Here is an 18,875-nt window from a genome sequence, read left to right as displayed (position 1 = left end):
GTGGGGAAAGGAGAGGGAGGGGGGGGTTTGCTGGAACTTGGGAGTGTTTTGCTCCCATTAAATTCATTCAAACCACTACAGGCAGACAGGTAAAGAACACAGAAGGTGAGACCCAAACGAGCCACGAGCTTGCAAGGAGGGGGCAATGCTTCCCCAGTCACCCATCTGAGCTTTGTCATAGCAGAATGCGAGAGGAGAGGGTTTCAATTCCTTCTCTCTTACCTTTCWGCTGAATCAGTGTCAGTGCTGTGCTCAGGTGCCACTTTTGCATAACTCAGAGGCAGATTCAGGCCCACAACTGGGCCCACAGTGCTGAGCCACAGCACGATGTAATTTGTGTGCCTARGGGGAAAAAACACACAAAAAAGCACCATAAACATAATATTCATCTTTTTTCTGAATTGCAGACACACTCAACAGTCATAAAAAAACCACCTCACATGGCATTTCCTCCTTCAATCTTTTCTGTAGCAAATATATTTTCATTTTCAGACTTGAAATGGCAATACACAAATCTCATTCTGCTTGGACTGAGGAAGAAGTTTTGGCCATTTCCACATTGCAGCTGATTGACTTTGCCTGCAGTGCATTAAAGCCTGGCAAGGCYCAGCAGAGCCCCTCACCTGCGGTGTTTGTGGCAGCCCCTCAGCACGGCAGAGATGAATTCGTTGGTTCGGCACGGGTGCAGGACAAAGAAAGGCTGCCCGAGGATGGGGTGCTCCTAAAGGGGAACAAAAGTTGATTCATCAKGGAAGGGAAAAGCAAAAAACTCATTTGGAGTTTTCAAAACTGCATTTAGAAAAGGAAAGGCAGGGCCAAATCAGCCCCCAATGCAACATTTCTCACTTCAGAATCTTAACTGACTTTGCTCTTCCTCTGGTAATCATGACAAATTAATACATATTGTATATATTAYACGTTATTAATATATATTCTTCTCTCTTTCATATTTTGTGGTGAACAGGATAAATGTTCTGAGAGCCACAACAGCAACCTGTCAGCTCCTGCCCAGGAGCAGCATCTCCCATTGCTGCCTTTTTCACCCTAGAAATGGAACTTGAGATGATTTTAATATAGGAGGTGATAGAAAAGTGGGTCTTTATTGGAGCTATTTTACATTAATATAAAATATTAATATAAAAGATATATTCTATTCTATTCTATTCTATTCTATTCTATTCTATTCTATTCTATTCTATTCTCTATTCCATTCCATTCCATTCCATTCCATTCCATTCCATTCCATTCCATTCTATTATATTATATTCTATTCTGTTCCATTTCATTCCTATTCCATTCCTATTCTATTCTATTCTATTCTATTCTATTCTATTCTATTCTATTCTATTCTATTCTATTCTATTCTATTCTATTCTATTCTATTCTATTCTATTCCATTCTATTCTATTCTCAATATATATCAATAAAGACCCATTTTCTATCACCTCCTATACTAAAAATCACCTCAAGTTCAATTTTAGGTTGAAAAAGGCAATACCACCACCTCAGCACGTCCCACAGAAATTATTTCCCTTTGGAGGCCACCAACACAAGCAAACCCATGCACGAGGAGGAGGAATCACCACAGGGATGCTCTGGCAGCGATTTCCCTGCTCCCCTGGCACAGCTGCAGCCCCTGAGCTCTGGGATTTCACCTCAGCACAGAGGAGAAGGTGMTCTCAAAACCTTCCTGTGGAGAACAAACCAGAAAAGCCTCAAAACAACCCCCAAATCCTGTCATCTTCAGCAGCTAGCACATGTTCAATACCATTAACCATTAATCAGAGGCTCTCACAGCTGGAGGATGCTTGGTTCTGATGCTGCAAATGCACTCATGAGAATAAATCACTTTATGTCTAAGAGAACTTAAAAAAACTTCCAGAAGCTTAAGAATACACAAAAATTCTGAGGTGAATTTGTTTGTTCAGAAAGCTTTGTTYTACCTGCAAAAGAATGCTACCATCTGCTGAAGTTAAATGTGAATTCATGCAGTTTTTCTTTGAGAAAAAGTAGTATTTTGAATTAAAATCCCCTTTTCATTATCTGCTAGCTCAAATCAACTTAGTCCTCCAAATAATTCCAGAAAATACATAATTGTGCCAATAATATTCCTTAAAGACAGCAAAAATTTACACAGAGTTAAAATACTTACAAAACTGTTAAGCAAAGATAAAAAAGTAAATTGTGCAATAATTTCAGCACAATTCCTTAAAGATAGAAAAAAATTACATATAATTAAAATACCTACAAAACTATTAAACAAAGATAAAAAAAGTAAATTGTGCAGTAATTTCAGCTACCTCCCTTACACAGGGGAAGAATGTAAGAAGCAGCACACAATCCCAGAATGAAGAGAGAATTGTCCTGAGTTTGAGTGGCTTAGCTCTCTGAAAAAGGGATGAAGATAATTCCCAAAGCTGAATATTCACCCTGAAGTTATTCCCAACCATCCATCCTGACCCCCAGAATTAGAATCTGTCCTGCACTTCTTTCTTCAGCAAACCACCCATGAGTGACACACAGAGGCCAGGCTTGATATTTTAAAATAGCTCATTATTTCCACAATCTAGATAATTTTTTTTTCATTCAGTCCATCCTCTTCTTACAACACAACAGAGAGAAAAAATTCCCAAACTCAGGAATTCTATGCTGCTCAAAAGACAGAAATTTGTCACTCACACAGTGGCAGGAAAACCACAAAAGTACAAGAGATCCACAGAAATCCTGAGGCTCCATTAAGGAGCAGCCTTAAGAAGGGAAAGGCTGAGACAGGGACGAGAGGCTTTGGAACATCAGGGAAAACACTCAGAGAGCGTCAGCTGGGATTCAGTGCAATCCCACATCCCAAATCCTGTACACAAAGACGTCCCTGTGAGGCTCCAATGTACACTCAAGGTTAAATCACTGACACAGCACCTCTGAGGAGGGAGCACTGCCAATAAAAAGAGAGGAGTTATCAAAGCCCTGGATGATTCCAGATTTTGGCTGCAGGGATTCTTAATGCCAGGGTTGAGTGTCTGTGGCAGGATGAGCTCCGAGTCCTTCCCAAACACTGTCAGAAGAGTGCAAATGACCCAAAGCTGGTGCTGCATCAGCTTCATCATCAGCTCAGTACCTGCTGCAGTCACCTGGCAGGATGGTGACCCTTTATATGCACTGAGATGGATCCTGTGGCAGCAATACCACCCTTCCTGCAGGCTGCTCAAAAATGCAAAGTCCTTCTGAGACTTCAGGGAAAACAAAAAATACCAGCACAAAAAGTATCTAAGAATCATCCCATTTTTAGTTAACAATTACTCCTTTTCCAGTCAGTTATGCACCATGAGTGTGAGAGTTTCCAGTCAATTCCCCCAACCCCTCGCTGGTGCTGTAATGCAAGAACACATTTTGCAGGTTGCCCACAACTCTTGTGGGCAGTAATACCCTGACATGCCATTTATTTGAAATCAACAGCTGTCGCTGCTGGCCAAACAGCGACAGAAAAGAATAGATACAAAACACACAAAAGTGGGTGAAAAAAACAGAAAGAAAGAAGAACTTTATTGTGGGACAAACCTCTTTCATCCACTTTAGCAACCAGAGTATACATTTGTGTCAAACATACATTGGTCAAGAGACAGCTGTTTAATTAGTAATCAGWACATAATTGGTGAGTTTGCAAAAGCTACAGTATTAGTAATGCTTATAATTTTCAGCCACCTGCGTTATCAATTCTGCATTCCAATCTGCTTTTCTCAAGGATGCAGCATTCCTCCTCCATGTAGGCTGTTAACATCCCTTTCTTTTCCCAGACCTCAGTCATACACAATAATTGGCTGGGTTTCAGAATCAGRGCTTGTAGGGCCCTTTTCCCCCACAAACAGCATCATTTTCTTGGATCTGTGATTTTGGATCTATCTACCTGAGGCTGATTTACAGTGCTGGCTGTTCAGCACTGCACACTGGAACCCATCAGACATCTGAATATCCTTCAGCTGGGATAGGAAATTAATACTTTCACAGGCAGGAACCAGCTCCCTTGCATTTAGAAGCTCAAAATGTTGCTTCATTAATTTTCTGCAGAAAGAACCTCTCTCCTAGGTGATTTCAGATGTATCTGCTGCTGTAGCCATGCTCAACTCCTCCCATTAAAAAAAAAAAAAAACATGCACATCTCCTTGCATGCATCTCTCAGCACAGGTGCTGAGCTGGGAAATGTCACAATGTTTGATCTGAGCTGTGGCAGASACCGGGCAGCTCCCAAGGAAAAGTACAATTAAGACTAAACTTCTGTCAGACTGGATTAAGTCGTTTTATCAAGCAGTCTCCATGTCGGATTTAAACCAAAAATAAACATTACTTCAGATAAGGGGTAATTGTCTGTGGGTTTCTGTACCGTGCTCTGCTGCTCTCCTCCCCAGCCAGCAGGAATTTTGTTGTCAGTACATCTCTTGTAACAGCACCATTTATTTTCTCTGTCATAACTGGAGTTCTTCCAGAGGTAATGGCTTCTATTTTCTCCAGTGCTACATTAAACTGCCTTCAAGCATCCATCACAACGTTTATGGTCTCTCCATTGATGACAGAGCAAGGGATTTGTGCCTGAAACTGCCTCTTCCCTGACCTGGTTTGCATGATGTTGCTTTGCAAAAATAAATTCACATGGGGGTGACAAAAATTTCACGCAGGATCCTACAAGCAACACCACCAAAAATCAGCACCAACTGATTACGGATATTTCCCCAGCAGTGCTCAAAACCCTGCTCACCAGGTCAGAAGAACAAGGCAGAATTTATAAAACCTGACCCCCAGTAATCTCTTCCGTTTAGGAAAAGGAAACAGTGATGCAATTAATAAAGAGGATAATAAAAAGGTTTTCCCTTCCTCCCAATTTCTGGCCACATTTACTGAAAGAAATGGCTGGGTTTAAGTAAAAATTCTTCACTTAGGGGTTAYACCACAAGTAATTTATATTCTTGAATTCACAACCTTCTTGTTAATTCCTTATTTTTATACACATCAATAACTTGTTAATAAAATCCAACTCTACATATTCAGAAAGACAGCAGTAAGATTTCTCTCTTCAGACTATTCTATTCTATTCTATTCTATTCTATTCTATTCTATTCTATTCTATTCTATTCTATTCTATTCTATTCTATTCTATTCTATTCTATATCAATATTTATCAATAAAGACCCACTTTTTTATCACCTCCTATGCTAAAATCACCTTGAGTTCCATTTCTAGGGTGAAAAAGGCACCCTATTCTGACCTTGAATCCAACAGGAATCCACCCTGAATRCAACCAGAGCAGTAACTGCACACGTGGAACTGAAAACGTGTGGAACTTGAGGTCAGAGGGATTTTCCTCTAATAACGGAATTACTCCAATGGAAACTCTATTACCGTGGAATCACCACGTTGCAAATGCAACATTAAGGAACTGTAATTACACAGGAAACTTTTATAATCCTGATAGAAGGTGTAAATCACAGAAATAAAGCTGTTGGTAGGACGGTCATTGCACAGGGTTTCTCCATCCTGCTGACTTGGGATTATCCTGGATTTTGGGAAGGAATTGTGGCTGCCCCTGGATCCCTTTGAGTGCCCAAGGCCAGGCTGGACAGAGCTTGGATCATCCTGGGACAGTGGGAGGTGTCCCTGCCCATGGCAGGGGGTGAATGGAATAACTTGCAGATCCCACCCAACCCAAACCATTCTGTGACTCTGTGACCTGCGACAGAAAATGTATTTATGGCCACTGACTGCAAATCACAACGGGAGTTTCTCTGAGTTTGACACAAAACACAGAAACCCCACCAAATGCAGAACCTCACGATGGAACAACCTCCCTGGCTGTGACAGGAGTGACCGGGCAGCTGCCACTGCCACAGCTCTCCTGCTTTTCTTAGACAATAAAAAATTGCACCAGCACCCAGCAGGGAAAGCACGAAGGGACTCTGAGGAGACACAAAAGTGCAAACTATCCCCAAAAAGCAAATTTCTGTCGCTGCTGAGGCTCTTTTTAGTCAGAGGGGGTTGCAGAGTGATTTGATTTACAGCCCAGCTCYTTGCAGGCGAGAGGCTGCAGCTCCCCCGTGATTTAATGTCCCAAAGACACACAACAACTCCAGCGACAAATTTTATTAACACTTCTACCACTTCCAACACCACGCAGCCAACKGAGCTGGATCCTGTCCTTCTTTCATCAAACATCAAGTCCATACCGAAAAGGCAATTAAACAGCTACATTTTTTTTCTGAGGAAAACAGAGATGCTTTGGCAGATCCCACAGCACAGAAATATAAGGACACTTAATGGAGCCAGAATTTCTTTGAGATGAACCACGCCTACCACTCTGCATCTGCTGCTTCAAACCCATCGTGGATCCCAACGATGGTGCCTTCCAAACCAAACCGTTCTGTGATGCTGTAATTCATATTTTATGTCCCAATTCTGTCTGATTCTAGAAGATTGGCAGTTTTGAAGAGGTGGTGATTATTTTTTRTATTTTCTAACTTTATTATTTAATAATATAGTTAATAGCTAACACAAGATCCCTGGAAGGCAGGAGAGGTAATGCAGGACAAACAAAACAGTAATCAAGAACAGCCAACACTGCTGATCTATAATAATATATTATATATATATATATATATAATATGGTTTGAATTATTAATTTTAAGAACARGAGGAATCAAAGCAGTAGGTGACACTCAGACATGTTTCTCAAGCTTAACAARCTTCTTTTAAGGCATTAAAGCTTCTCACAAGCACGTAACTTATGCATTTAGGATTTTTCTTGAAAACTTTATACTTAAAAATTGGCAGGTCCRTAGTTACATTGTCAAGAAATGGCATCTCAGCCATTTTCCTAAGAAAATAAACAGATGATTCTTCTTCCATGCTTGCCAAAAGTAGATTAATTCAGTTGTCACCATTTTAGTTATGTAGCATATAGTCTTAATTAATTACTATTTAAAATCTGTTCTTAAGTTATGAGATTCATCTAAGGTGCAAAACTGAACGATCCAACAAGCTGTGGAAAGCATGGGAAAGACACTGGAGACAGATTTCCTCCCCTGATTAAAAAATTAAAAGGGAAAAACCGCCCAGAGCCAAGGTGGCGTTTGACAGCAGCGGCCTGGAGGGTCAGCCGGGCCTCAGCAGTGCCTCAGTGTCCCTGRACAGAACCACAGCCAGGGGAGGACAAATCTTGCCAGGTCATTTTGCATCCATTGATGGACAAGTGGCCTCATCAATTTTTCTAAATGCTTTTTGAGCTGCTGACACCATCTGCTGCCACCACTCGAGAGCGCAGGTGCTTAGGTATGCGCTGCTTTCTGATAGCACCGACACCCAACTTCCATTTCAGTGACACTTAAAACRCTTTTCTCTATTAATAACGTAAGAAAAAATTACAGTTTCCAATTCCTTATGGCCATTCCTGTGGCCTTTCAAATGGACCTGAGTGTGCTATATATGACACTCACTTTTTCACATTGTGCAGTCAATGCTGTGGTGTAATTCAGAATTTTTCCMAAGTGGAGGAATGCTCAGCAGTGAACTGCCAGAGATCATGGCACAGCGGGGACAGAGGACCAACCCACCCCAGCTTACAAAAATAAACACCAGACCAGGCAGGGAACATGCTCTTACAACTTATTCCACAAATCTCTTCTTGTGAAGCTCTTCTGGAAGCAGAACCAGTGCTGGATAAATTATCTATCTCTAAATGCAATGCATTGCACTGAAACAGGTTTTCCACACAAGTAGAAAATAATCAAGAGAATCGATACTACTACATTGTAATTTGTTCAACTGATTACAGATTTGTGTGGAAAGTATCATGAATCTTCATTTCAGAAAAACTTCAGTAACAATAGTACCAGAACTTGAAAGTCTGTCCTTAATTATGCTCAAGAAATTGGCCGTGATCTTCATACTGCTTTCATCCCTACACGCAAATTATTGCAGAATCCGAGACTATTCTGGGGTGGATGGAACCCTAAAGCCCATCCAGTGCCACCCGTGCCATGGCAGGGACCCCTCCCACCCCGCAGCACGGGGGGTTTGGGGTCCCAGCACGGGAGGTTTGGGGTCCCAGTTCAGAGGGTTTGGGGTCCCAGCACAGGGGCTTTGGGGTCCCAGCAGGGGGGTTTGGGGGTCTCAGCCCAGGAAGGTCTGTGGTCCAAGCATGGGGGGTTTGGGGTCCCAGTTCAGAGGGTTTGGGGTCTCAGCCCAGGAAGGTCTGGGGTCCCAGCACGGGGAGTTTGGGGTCCCAGTTCAGAGGGTTTGGGGTCCCAGCACGGGGGGTTTGGGGTCTCAGTCCAGGAAGGTTTGGGGTCCCAGCTCAGGGGGGTTTGGGGTCCCACTTCAGGGGGTTTGGGGTCCCAGTTCAGAGGGTTTGGGGTCCCAGCACGGGGTGTTTGGGGGTCCCAGTTCATGGGGTTTGGGGTCCCAGCATGGGGGATTTGGGGTCCCAGTTCAGAGGGTCTGGGGTCCCAGCATGGGCGCTTTGGGGGTCTCAGCCCAGGAAGGTCTGGGGTCCCAGCACAGGGGGTTTGGAGTCCCAGTTCAGAGGGTTTGGGGTCCCAGTTCAGACGGTTTGGGAGCCCAGTTCAGGGGATTTGGGGTCCCAGTTCAGAGGGTTTGTGGTCTCAGCCCAGGGGGGTTTTGGCTCCCAGCACAGGGGGTTTGGGGTCCCAGTTCAGAGGATTTGGGGTCCCAGTTCAGAGGGTTTGGGGTCTCAGCACAGGGCATTTGGGGTCCCAGCACAGGCGGGTTTTTGGGGGTCTCAGCCCAGGAAGGTCTGGGGTCCCAGCACGGGGAGTTTGGGGGTCCAGTTCAGAGGGTTTGGGGTCTCAGCTCAGGGGTTTTTGGGGTCTCAGCACGGGGAGTTTGGGGGTCCAGTTCTCACCCACAGCAGGGTTTCTCCCAGGGCTGCTCCCAATCCTTTTTTCCCCATTCTGTGCTGGTGTCTCAGATTTTCTAGACCCAGTTCGTTCTGATCCCTTCCCTGGTCTCCACCTGGACATTAAGTTATTGTCCCCAAATTCCCCAGTGYGAGCCCCCAGCCCATCCCTCACCCACCTCTCTGTCCAACTCAGAGCYGAGGATGCCGTGTCACACAGTGTCAGATGCTTTGCACAAGCTCAGGTAGATGCCATCAGCTGCACATCTGTCAGCTGCTTATCCATTAAACTTTTGTATTTACATCATTTTGTAGTCACTATTCAGCCTTTTTCTACAAAATTACTTGGTCTAGATTATTGTCCATGAATTCTTATGGGGAAAAGCATGACTAAACTGTAGGGCAGCTAATAATTAAACATTATTAATTAATGGCTAGTTTTAAAAGAAAACCTCCTTGGTAGCTTGTACAATACTACAGCTTGGTTTAAACCCCAGTTCAACACATCATAGAAAATTTTAGTGGGAAATAAATAATAATAAATATCCACCAGTATTTTCCCCCATCAAACAGCTTCCCAGTCTGTACTGGTAAGACTCCCTTTTCTCAGGAAGTTGTACTAATAATTTTCCAAAAATATTAGCAGGGGATCCATAGCAACTGTTGATACGACTCAAAAATCATTAAGAGCGATCCTATAGCAACCTTCTGTTGAGAAATACTGTATACAGCCTCCCCCACTTAGCAAAATCCCACAATATGGCAAGAAAGATTTGTATGTCTAAGAATAGCTACCTACACACATTTTTCAAAATGACTGAGCCATAATGATTTAAATCCTCCCTATCACATTTCCAGCAAGATGTGCCTCTACAACACTATATCAATGCGTTCTGTTCGGAGTTTTGACTCTTTCTCCTTTTTTAAATCACACTATTAACATCCCTGACATTTTTGAAATAATGTTTATTGATTTTTCTGTTAGCACTGCTATAAATTAAGTGATGTAATGGACAGGATTATTGAGGTACTATAAAGAACATGTCTTCCAGATTCTTAACTCCTGGTTGAAAAGGACTCTGGATTAACTCAGAAATAGGAGCAGTTCTGTGCTGTGCTTTGGGCAGTTCAAGTTTGGTTGACTACTTTTTATGTGACAGGAAGGACATACTAAAACTACCTGGTAAGTATCAAATGATGAAAAAAAAACACCTCTTCAGGTGAAAATGAGAAATATATGAGAGAAATATATGAACTGAGAAATATATGGYTGAGAAAAAACAGATGCAAGATTCYTGATCACTCACTATTCRGAARCTTAGGATACAGAACTGTCTGAATTACTTTATCTGAAGCAACACTAAATTGCTAAACCAGGAAAATGCCAATTTATTGCTAGAAAATCTAGAATCAAGGTGTCACACACGAAATGTGTCCTCTCCCATGGCCAGGAGCACTTTGGTAAGAGATTTAATTGCATCTGAACGGTGTTGGTTAAAAAGGAGGTGAAGGATGTTTGAACACATGTGCTCCACAGCTTCCAGAGTCCTCTGGAAGCCCAAATCACAGATTAACTTTTTAGACTTTTTCTGCAGGATCTTCAAATCACCAGGTTTTGTTCTTGTTTTAYGGGGTAGTTTTTCAGCCCTTGAGCCTCCCATAATAATGCAATTCGATTTCTCTCCTTGGATGTTTGATTTTACATTCCATCATCACTAAGCATTGATTAAGCCCGAGCACATACACTTGATTGTGTTTACGACTTTGTTTCCTCAGGGGAAGGTCAGGCTTTATGACAACATCACTCTGTTAAAAACAAAATTGTTGGTAATGCTACTGAGTGTGATCAGCTTCATTCATCAGCTTCTGGAATTCTCTTGCTAGTTTGTCTCCACACAGAAAAAAAATTCACAGAAGGCATGGATTATCACGAGTAACAAAAACCAAAAATGGACTTGGGCACCTGTATTCACAAAATTAATTACATTAATACTCAGTCTTAGAAACACACTTGTCAGTTTTGTCTCTCCCCCTGTTGAAGTCCTTCTGCTTCGTCTACACTTGTAAAACATCCGTCAGAGCAAAGAAGTTATGAAGAATTAGTGTGTTTTTACCCATTTTTTTTATCCTTTATTCCACTGCTGTTTAGACAATGCCACCATGTATATGTGCAAAACTAATATCTTATAAATAATATAAATATAATATGTGTTTATATGATATTTAAATTACTAATAAAAATTACTAACACTAAAAAGCAACCAACAAGCTACAAATAAACAATTCAGGAGACTGGGCTGCACTATCTGTAACTCCACTTCTGAATACTCCTAAAAAGAATCCTCCTAAAAAATGAATCCTCCTAAAAATCCTCCTGAAAATCACAGTTGGCAACGTTTCTGGAAGGCAACAGTAATCCATAAATACTCCTTAATTTTCCTGTCATTGCAGAATTAAGCCACTTCCAGCTCACACAGATCTTACCAGGTGTGCTAAATTGATGTCATTATAAGTCATCAGGAAATACCCACAGAGACCTGTAGCAACATTTGGAAGTTTTGTTAAACAGCTGTGTGTTCTAATTGATTTGTATTATTTAAAACAGCTAAAGCAAGTTATCGCCGGATGTAGAGAAGGGATGACTGAAGACCCCAGGGAGATTTAACTCACAAGAAAGCCAATCACAGGAACCTCATTTGAGCATTTTAAGATTATTACTAGAGGAAGTGCAATTAAATCATCACCATTTATCAATTATCATTATAAAATATCTATGCAACCTTATCATGTTAATTTATTTATGAGAAGGTAACTAGTTGACTTCTGCTTTTTGCAGTAATCTAGTCAGGAAAAATATTTCAAGATGCTTTCTCTGGAAACGAGCGTAACTTTCCACTGTAATCAAAAGTGAATATAAAAGTCCAAATTTTACCTAAAGTTTTGTAAATGCCAAATGTCTCCTTTCTCTGAAGGTTGTCTCAGTCTCTGAGATATATTTTACTGTAGATGTTTTTTACCATAGAGAGTATAAGCCAAAATATAGTTATATCAGAAAAGTGCCCAGGCCTGGCATCCACATTTTATAAAATATACGGGAAAAAAGCCCCAAAAACTGAATGAGGCAATTGTGAATAAGTGAGCCAATCAAAGTGCAAATTAGCCCAGTTAAAAGTTAAGTAACATGCGTGGACCCTTGGCAAAGCTCAATTTTTCTTCCCAGTGGCGGAGTGCTTGTAGCGTTTAAAATTTGTGTCTCTTTTGGATTAAAAMCCTAAACCTTTTTAGTCTGCTGCTCGTGTGTACCGAGTGCTCAAGCCTGATTTGACGAGTTTGCCCAGTGACTTGCATTAYACGATCTGTGTCCCTGCAGGCAAAGCCTAACCCACATAACAAAATGGGTCAGCAGAAAAGCAGGGAGGCAAGACAAAACTCCATTATTTCAATTCAGAACCYTGATTCATTTCAGGGGGAAAAGCAGTCTTTTCGCTTGTAGCCCTAACTCTTGCTTTGATCTGAGGCTTGCAGGCTAGTTTTTATTATCTTCYATAATCTCCTTATTTAACAGAAAGTCACATTTTCCTGCTGTAACCTCACTAATTTCTCAAAAATGTTCTTCTTGTGTTTGCACAGTTGGCTGTASCACGTCTGGAGAGTGTCACAGAACCAGATTCATCACTCCACACATTCTGCCACCCAAAACTCTTGTTTTTGCAAGAATTTGTGTGTATGTATCTCACAAACACCTCCAGTTATTAGATGCAGGACAGTTTTTACTTTACTGTCCCTTAAMAGGCAAAAATAATCCCCGAGTGGGAGTGACCTGATTTTCCTCTTGGCTTTCACACATTCCAAACATCCCGTTTATGTTTTATTCTCGGTAGTGTCGCATTATTACATTACATTACTAAAACCTAATTCCCTCATCTTCATTCACAGACAAACCAGGTAATTAATGTTTTATATTGAAAGTGTGTGGTACCAGAGCCTGCCAGCTCACAACTGGAATTCAGAACAATCACTGGGACACCCATGGCTTGGGAGGTTCTCAGGAARCTGTTAGAATGTAAATAATCATCTGTGGCTGCAAAAACAAAACTCTGCTCGTGTTCCCATGGCTGAGCATCATCTACAAACAGGCACCTTCTAATTAAATTATGTTATTTGAATTAAGGGAGCACCTGTAGGACCTGGACATCGTTGTCATGCTGCTGTGGAAGGAGACCTGAGCACCTGAAAACAGCTAAAATACAAAAATCAAGGTAGGAAAGGGGAGAAAGAGAGGACACTTTGATATCTCGGTCTGATGGGAAAAAATTCACACCTGTAGAGTCTCAATTATTTGTCAGATTTGCACATGAGACCCGGAGTAAAGGGAAGACACCAGAGAAACAGTTCACTCTAAGCCATGTGTCACTATTAGCACCAACTTATTTCTGAACAAGAGATCGATTTTCTCTCACTCAATCCTGCAAGTCTATTTAAAACTGAAAATTACACACGGTCTTTTTTGCTAATTTGATTACCAGACAATCGGTGAAATGTTACACTGGTATGTTTTACTTACATAAATAAGTCTGCTTTCGTATTTACCCAATCCACAATTACTCAGAAACTGCCTGAAGTTTTCAGGACTGGCTTTGCAAAAGTATTTTAAATGTGAGATACTGTCAAATGTGAGATACTGTTGAATTGTGAACACTTATGTATCCTTCAAAATTCAAGGCTAAGACTTGCTGGTAAATGGCTCAGCATAACCTGAGTTAGACATATATACTTTTTTTTTTTTTTCCTTGTGTCCAAGAGAGGAGTAAAGCCACTGAGGATTCAGGTATATATTACATTTCCCAATTTTGTAAAGGACCAGAGGATTCTCACCTGCTGAGTAATGGTGTCCCAGGGCCCCTCCTGCAGACGAGCCTGGTAGGATGCATGGACACTTCCCCAAATTTCATCCAGAGTTAAAGGTCTTCCATCTGTGAGAAGGYAGAAACAACCATGGTCAGCCAAAGCTCTTAAGCATCTTTAGCACAGAATAGCAAAACTGAAACTGAAAATTGCTCAAATCCTTACTGAAGGTGCACATAGAACTACCCTAAATCCCCTGTTTGGYTTTGTTCTCTGTCACCTGAGAGTAACAACTCACTGTTCTGCTTCTAAGGTGTGAAGTGTGACTTYGTAAAACAAAGTTTGGCTAAGATGGATTTAAAACCATGAAATAACATCAGAAAGACTCACTCAGTGTAAATACATACAATTCATAGTGAGAAGGTGGGGAAAATCTCAGGAACAAAATTCTGCAGATAAAAGTTTACTGCATTTTGGTATGTCCATAATATTTTCTTGAGCTGCATTTATATAGAATTGTTGCATCAGGTTTCTAGCTGTGATGCTAGAACTACACCAAGATATTAGTGTCAACCACTTAGAAAATAAGCATGTCAATTTTTAATGAATATTTGTTTATGGCAAACAGAGTATTTCGATAAAGTTTCAGTAAGTATCTTCATTTTGGCATTTATCAGGTGTCAGAAACCATCATCCTCTGATAATTAGGTTYATTCTACTGACATTTGCATGTCTGTAAAATGAAAAAGATTTATTCCCACAATTAACATTTCAATRCCATGTTTAGGTACAAGTTCAAACCAGCTGCCTACAGCCTCTGCTTTGTTTTATTTTGTGCACATATTTATAAAAAGGCACCAAGTTCTGAACTTATATATGCACCATATAGCAGAATCATGTGAAAAATGAAGTATCTGAGGGGGTAAGAGCATATTAATCTGCTATTCCATGCTATCTTCATGGAGGTAGAACTTGTTAGATCATCACTATCTTGTGATGACAGATACCAAAGCTGTGCTGGAGACAGTCTAACATTTACAAACAAKCCTGCTACAACAGAATAAATTTACTTAAGAAGGATGAATTTACACCGASAATTTACACCCAGATTACCTGTGTGCAGGTGATTTGAAATGCCATTTGTACCTGCAATTTTGTTCTCAACAGAGAAAAGTCCCAATGTAAAACCTACAATAACACATGCTGCAAAGCAACGTCTGATTTGTCATTCTACTGTGTTCCATACACCTTTCTCTGAGAATTTTTGTAGGAACACTTGAGCAAATTCATGCACACGTGGAATGGATTACTCTGACTCTTTTAATCCCATTTATACAAATGATCAGATATTACTGAAGCATTAACCACGTTACAGTTAAAAACAAGTTTTGTCTTTACCTCGTGGTGAATTCATTCCATTCACAAGCTCACAGATTTGCTCTAAACACAGATGTGAGTTTTTTGGCACTCTTACCCCCTTTTTCCAGCACTCTCCCACATTTAGAGCCCTCTTACACGTTCTTGCAGCCCACTGAGACCTCAAACACCCATTTGGTGTGACAGAGCAGTTGGTAAATTTTGCCAAGCAGCCTCTCACYTTCGTGCCCCTTTCTTCTCTGTGATGGAGCTGAACTGGAAAGTTCAGCCAGGATGAGGAGGAAACAGCAGCACCAAGCCAAGAGAAGAGCAGAAGAGGAGGGTGAAGGCTCCAGATTCACCCACCAGTGCATTTATGTACTCACCATCCACCCACGAGAACACAGCTTGCTCTGTGTCCCAAGACTCAGCACAACTCCAGCTGGGACAGTTTTATTATTTTATTATTTTATTAAAACATTATTTTAATTATTTTAGACTACAACAAAATTTTCTGAGAAAAGGTTCTTGATTGTCCAGCTGGGGTTAACTCAATCATGTCACCACAAATAAGGAACAGTTAAAAGGCAGAAGGTGGAGTGCCCTCTCACAGCAGCAAGGTGAGACTGCCAGACCACACAGGAGCTGCAGCTCTCAGCTGGCACCTTTAATTTCTGCAAAGGGCAGAAATTCTTTAGGCAGACAAAATTTAATGTTTATTTTCAGAGAAAATTTTCAGGCTTCCCAAGTTGCTGTATTCTGTTTTCTTGAGGGCTGTACTCTGTATAGTGAGGGCTTTTAGTAATTTTAGGGATTCCCTGTTAAAAGCTTTTAACAATTTCTAAGATTTTCAATTAAAGGTTATTTGACAGTTGGGTGAAATGGTGCACAAATTATTTGAGGCTTCATTCTGATGTATTTTATAAAGAAAGAATCTTAAGAAACCACCGCTGAAAGAGAAAAAAACACTCCTACAGTTTAAGAGAATACAGGATCACAGAAATCATTCCATTTCAGTTATGTCCAAAGCCACAACAAAACCAGTTTTTACAGGATATGGTCTTTAGAGCAGCTGTGTTTCTGAGAAAGGACACGGTGGTTACATGTTTTTGAGCTCAGGAAGTAAATCTGTATTCTGGAAAGCACTTCAGTCAGGCCCGGTGTGGTTGTGAATACAGAAAGTCATGCCTTCAGGGCTGGAAGAAGTTGCCCTATCTGAGAAGCTCCCTCTCTCTAACCACTGATTAGCGTGGTTTTTATTGGCAGGGATTTAGCTGTCACTGAGCTGAGAGAGAGTATTTTGAGCAGGTCAACCTGAAAATTCCATTCCTTCTCTCTTTTCCAGAGGAGTGAGAGTGCAGCCCCTCTTGACTCCCATTAGTCCCGCTCTTTCTTTTCCGTGTTCAGCCAGCATTCCTGCTGCTTCCTTTGCAGGGAGAAGGAGAAGTGTGAGACGAGACATTATTTTCTCTACACATGGGCTGATTGATGATTCTTGAATGGGGCCTGTGCTCACCTGTGACTGTGCTGCTGCCACCTCTCTGAGGGTTTTCTAATGCATGGCAAGGGAGTTTTGAAAGCATGGCTTCACACGGGGACGGCTCAGGAAAAAGAGGGAAGCTCCTTGACATCTTAAAGACTAAGAAATGAGGAAAATACTCTGCTGATTAAAGAAAGCTTACTGGACCTCGCTCAGCCCATCTGGCTGATGCCAGCATTGAAGGGGAAGGATAATTGCCTATACCATCTGTCTCCAAGAGGGCTAATTGCTGACATCAGATATCAGCAGGGGTTCATGCATTTCTTCAACCACCTATTTGGTAGTCTCAGAAGCCAGAGAAAAAAAAAGAAGGGCTCTGTTTATGGAAGGTATGGTAGGCACAGGACTGATTTTGGAGTGCTGGGCCCCTGCCTTGAGCTCCTGACGCTGACTGTGACTTCAGCAGGTCTGAAATTAATATATACTCCACGTGGAAAGTATCATGAGGTAGTGAAAAATGTTTCTTATGTATATACACGCTGCCTAAAAATATCTTCTTGTACCCTATAATGTTCCCAAACACCTTTCCAGACAGACTCATCACGCTTAATCACTATTTTCAACTGAAGTATTTGTCCTTGCACAGAACAAGATCTYCCCTGTAAATCCATCTCCTGAGACTACAAAAAAAGTTTAGATGCCTCAAAATGTTTTAGGTCTTTTGCCATTAAAATTTCAAACCTTACCTTACACCACCTTATGTATCAAACTTCATCTCACAAACAACAAAAAGAAGGTCTATAGATGAGTTCAAGAAAATAAGTTATTTCATCCAATTTAGAGGAAAATCTCCCATGGAGAGCCTTTCTCCTAGGAGGGACTGAGACCAGGTAAATGGAAGCTGGACTCAGACGCAGTGGGAGAAAGGCAAGATTTGATTTGATTTCATCGTTCCAGAGGGGTTTGTAAAGAATCTGTTGGAGTGCAGATTTGGACAGGCTGGCAATCAGCAGCGGTTATACAAAGAGAGGAAGTGAATATTGCAAAAAGGGCTGAACAGAAGAATTATTGTTTCCCAGGTGTGATGGGCATTRCAGACACTGCCAGGGAGGAAGCAGAGCTCTGAATTCCTGCTCTGTGCCCCGTGCTGGGGGAAGGCAAGACAGGGCAGGGCTGTGGAAACACTGCAAGAGTTAGAGCTCACCTCCACCTCCTGCAGCCAGCTCTAATTAACTGGGGATTGGTATGGACAGGATCCCAGGGAAACCATGAACAGCTCACAGGAACCGACCCTGTGTTACCAGAGCCTGCAAATAATGGCAGGAATTTAGACCGGGAAATTGAGGGAGGTTTTCTGGGAGATTGTTCCKTGATTAGTTCAGGTGAGGAATGCAGTGAGTATTGCTAGTTGTCTGAAAAAACAAAGTGAGGATCCTACACATGGAGACTTTGACCTCAAAGGGAAAAATGCCCTCAGGGCTTTACTGGGAGTTTCCCATCTGSTCAGTGACTGAGTGAGTGCCAGCTGCAAAATCCCAAAAACCTCACGTTGGGACCTTCAGAAGGTACACCACAGGCAGGCCAACAGAATTCTTCATTTTCAGAACTGAGCTGCTCATAATTAAAATCAGAGAATACCAGCTGAAATCATTGTAGGAAACACACTGCCAGCACTTTGTACCCCGCTCTCTTCAAGAGTCAGATATTGTTAAATTTAAAAGAGAATGTAAAATGCCGAAGAGAGCCCAGGTGACCTTCGCAAGCATCTAAAAAAAGCCCTTGTTTTCCATGGCGAAAGGTTCCCAAGAAGTGTTTTAAAAGCTAATTGCACTTGCAGGAACAATTACGGCTGTGTACTGCGAGGGGAGCTGTTGGCACATAATACCATGATTGTGCATTAGATCATCCACTGGCTCCTGTAATATCCACTTCCAGCTATAAGGAGTCATGTTTCAACACCTCCGATTCCCTGGTGCTGACAAGCTAAACAACTTGTTTTGTCTCTGTGAGCTCTTCTCTGGTGATTAACTGCTTATGGTGAATACTAATTATATGAAAGTACAGTACAGTAGAGACAGTGTCCTACTTCCTCTACCTGCAGCGTCTCCGTCCTCTTCTGTAGAGACGCTGCACACGGTAAATTCAGCAAAAAACCAAGAGGATGACATTTTTCAGGACCACAAATAGGATAACCCGTCTCTCACAGCAAAACTACCTTCATCTTCCTGTCTGCACAAAAAGTTCAAAGGCAAAACACTGCACGTTTGTAAATGCCTGTAATAATAACGCTGGAAATAA

General features: G+C 41.5%; 1 protein-coding gene across 1 annotated transcript in view; it reads right to left on the bottom strand.

The window, feature by feature from the left end:
- The window catches only part of ATG10 (autophagy related 10), a 57,561-nt gene that overhangs the window by 2,299 nt on the left and 36,387 nt on the right, over positions 1–18,875 (bottom strand). Inside the window, exons 4-6 of the mRNA XM_057386735.1 lie at positions 13,772–13,869; positions 624–721; positions 223–342 (exon numbers count right to left, since the gene is read on the bottom strand). Of these exons, the coding sequence (XP_057242718.1) occupies positions 223–342; positions 624–721; positions 13,772–13,869 (316 nt within the window). The remainder of the gene's footprint in view (positions 1–222; positions 343–623; positions 722–13,771; positions 13,870–18,875) is intronic.

This window comes from Malurus melanocephalus, unplaced genomic scaffold (genome assembly GCF_030028575.1).
Source record: "Malurus melanocephalus ecotype Western Australia unplaced genomic scaffold, MMel_1.1 scaffold_1042, whole genome shotgun sequence".
Lineage (NCBI taxonomy): Eukaryota > Metazoa > Chordata > Aves > Passeriformes > Maluridae > Malurus > Malurus melanocephalus.
This window is presented reverse-complemented; position numbering and strand designations above follow the sequence as displayed.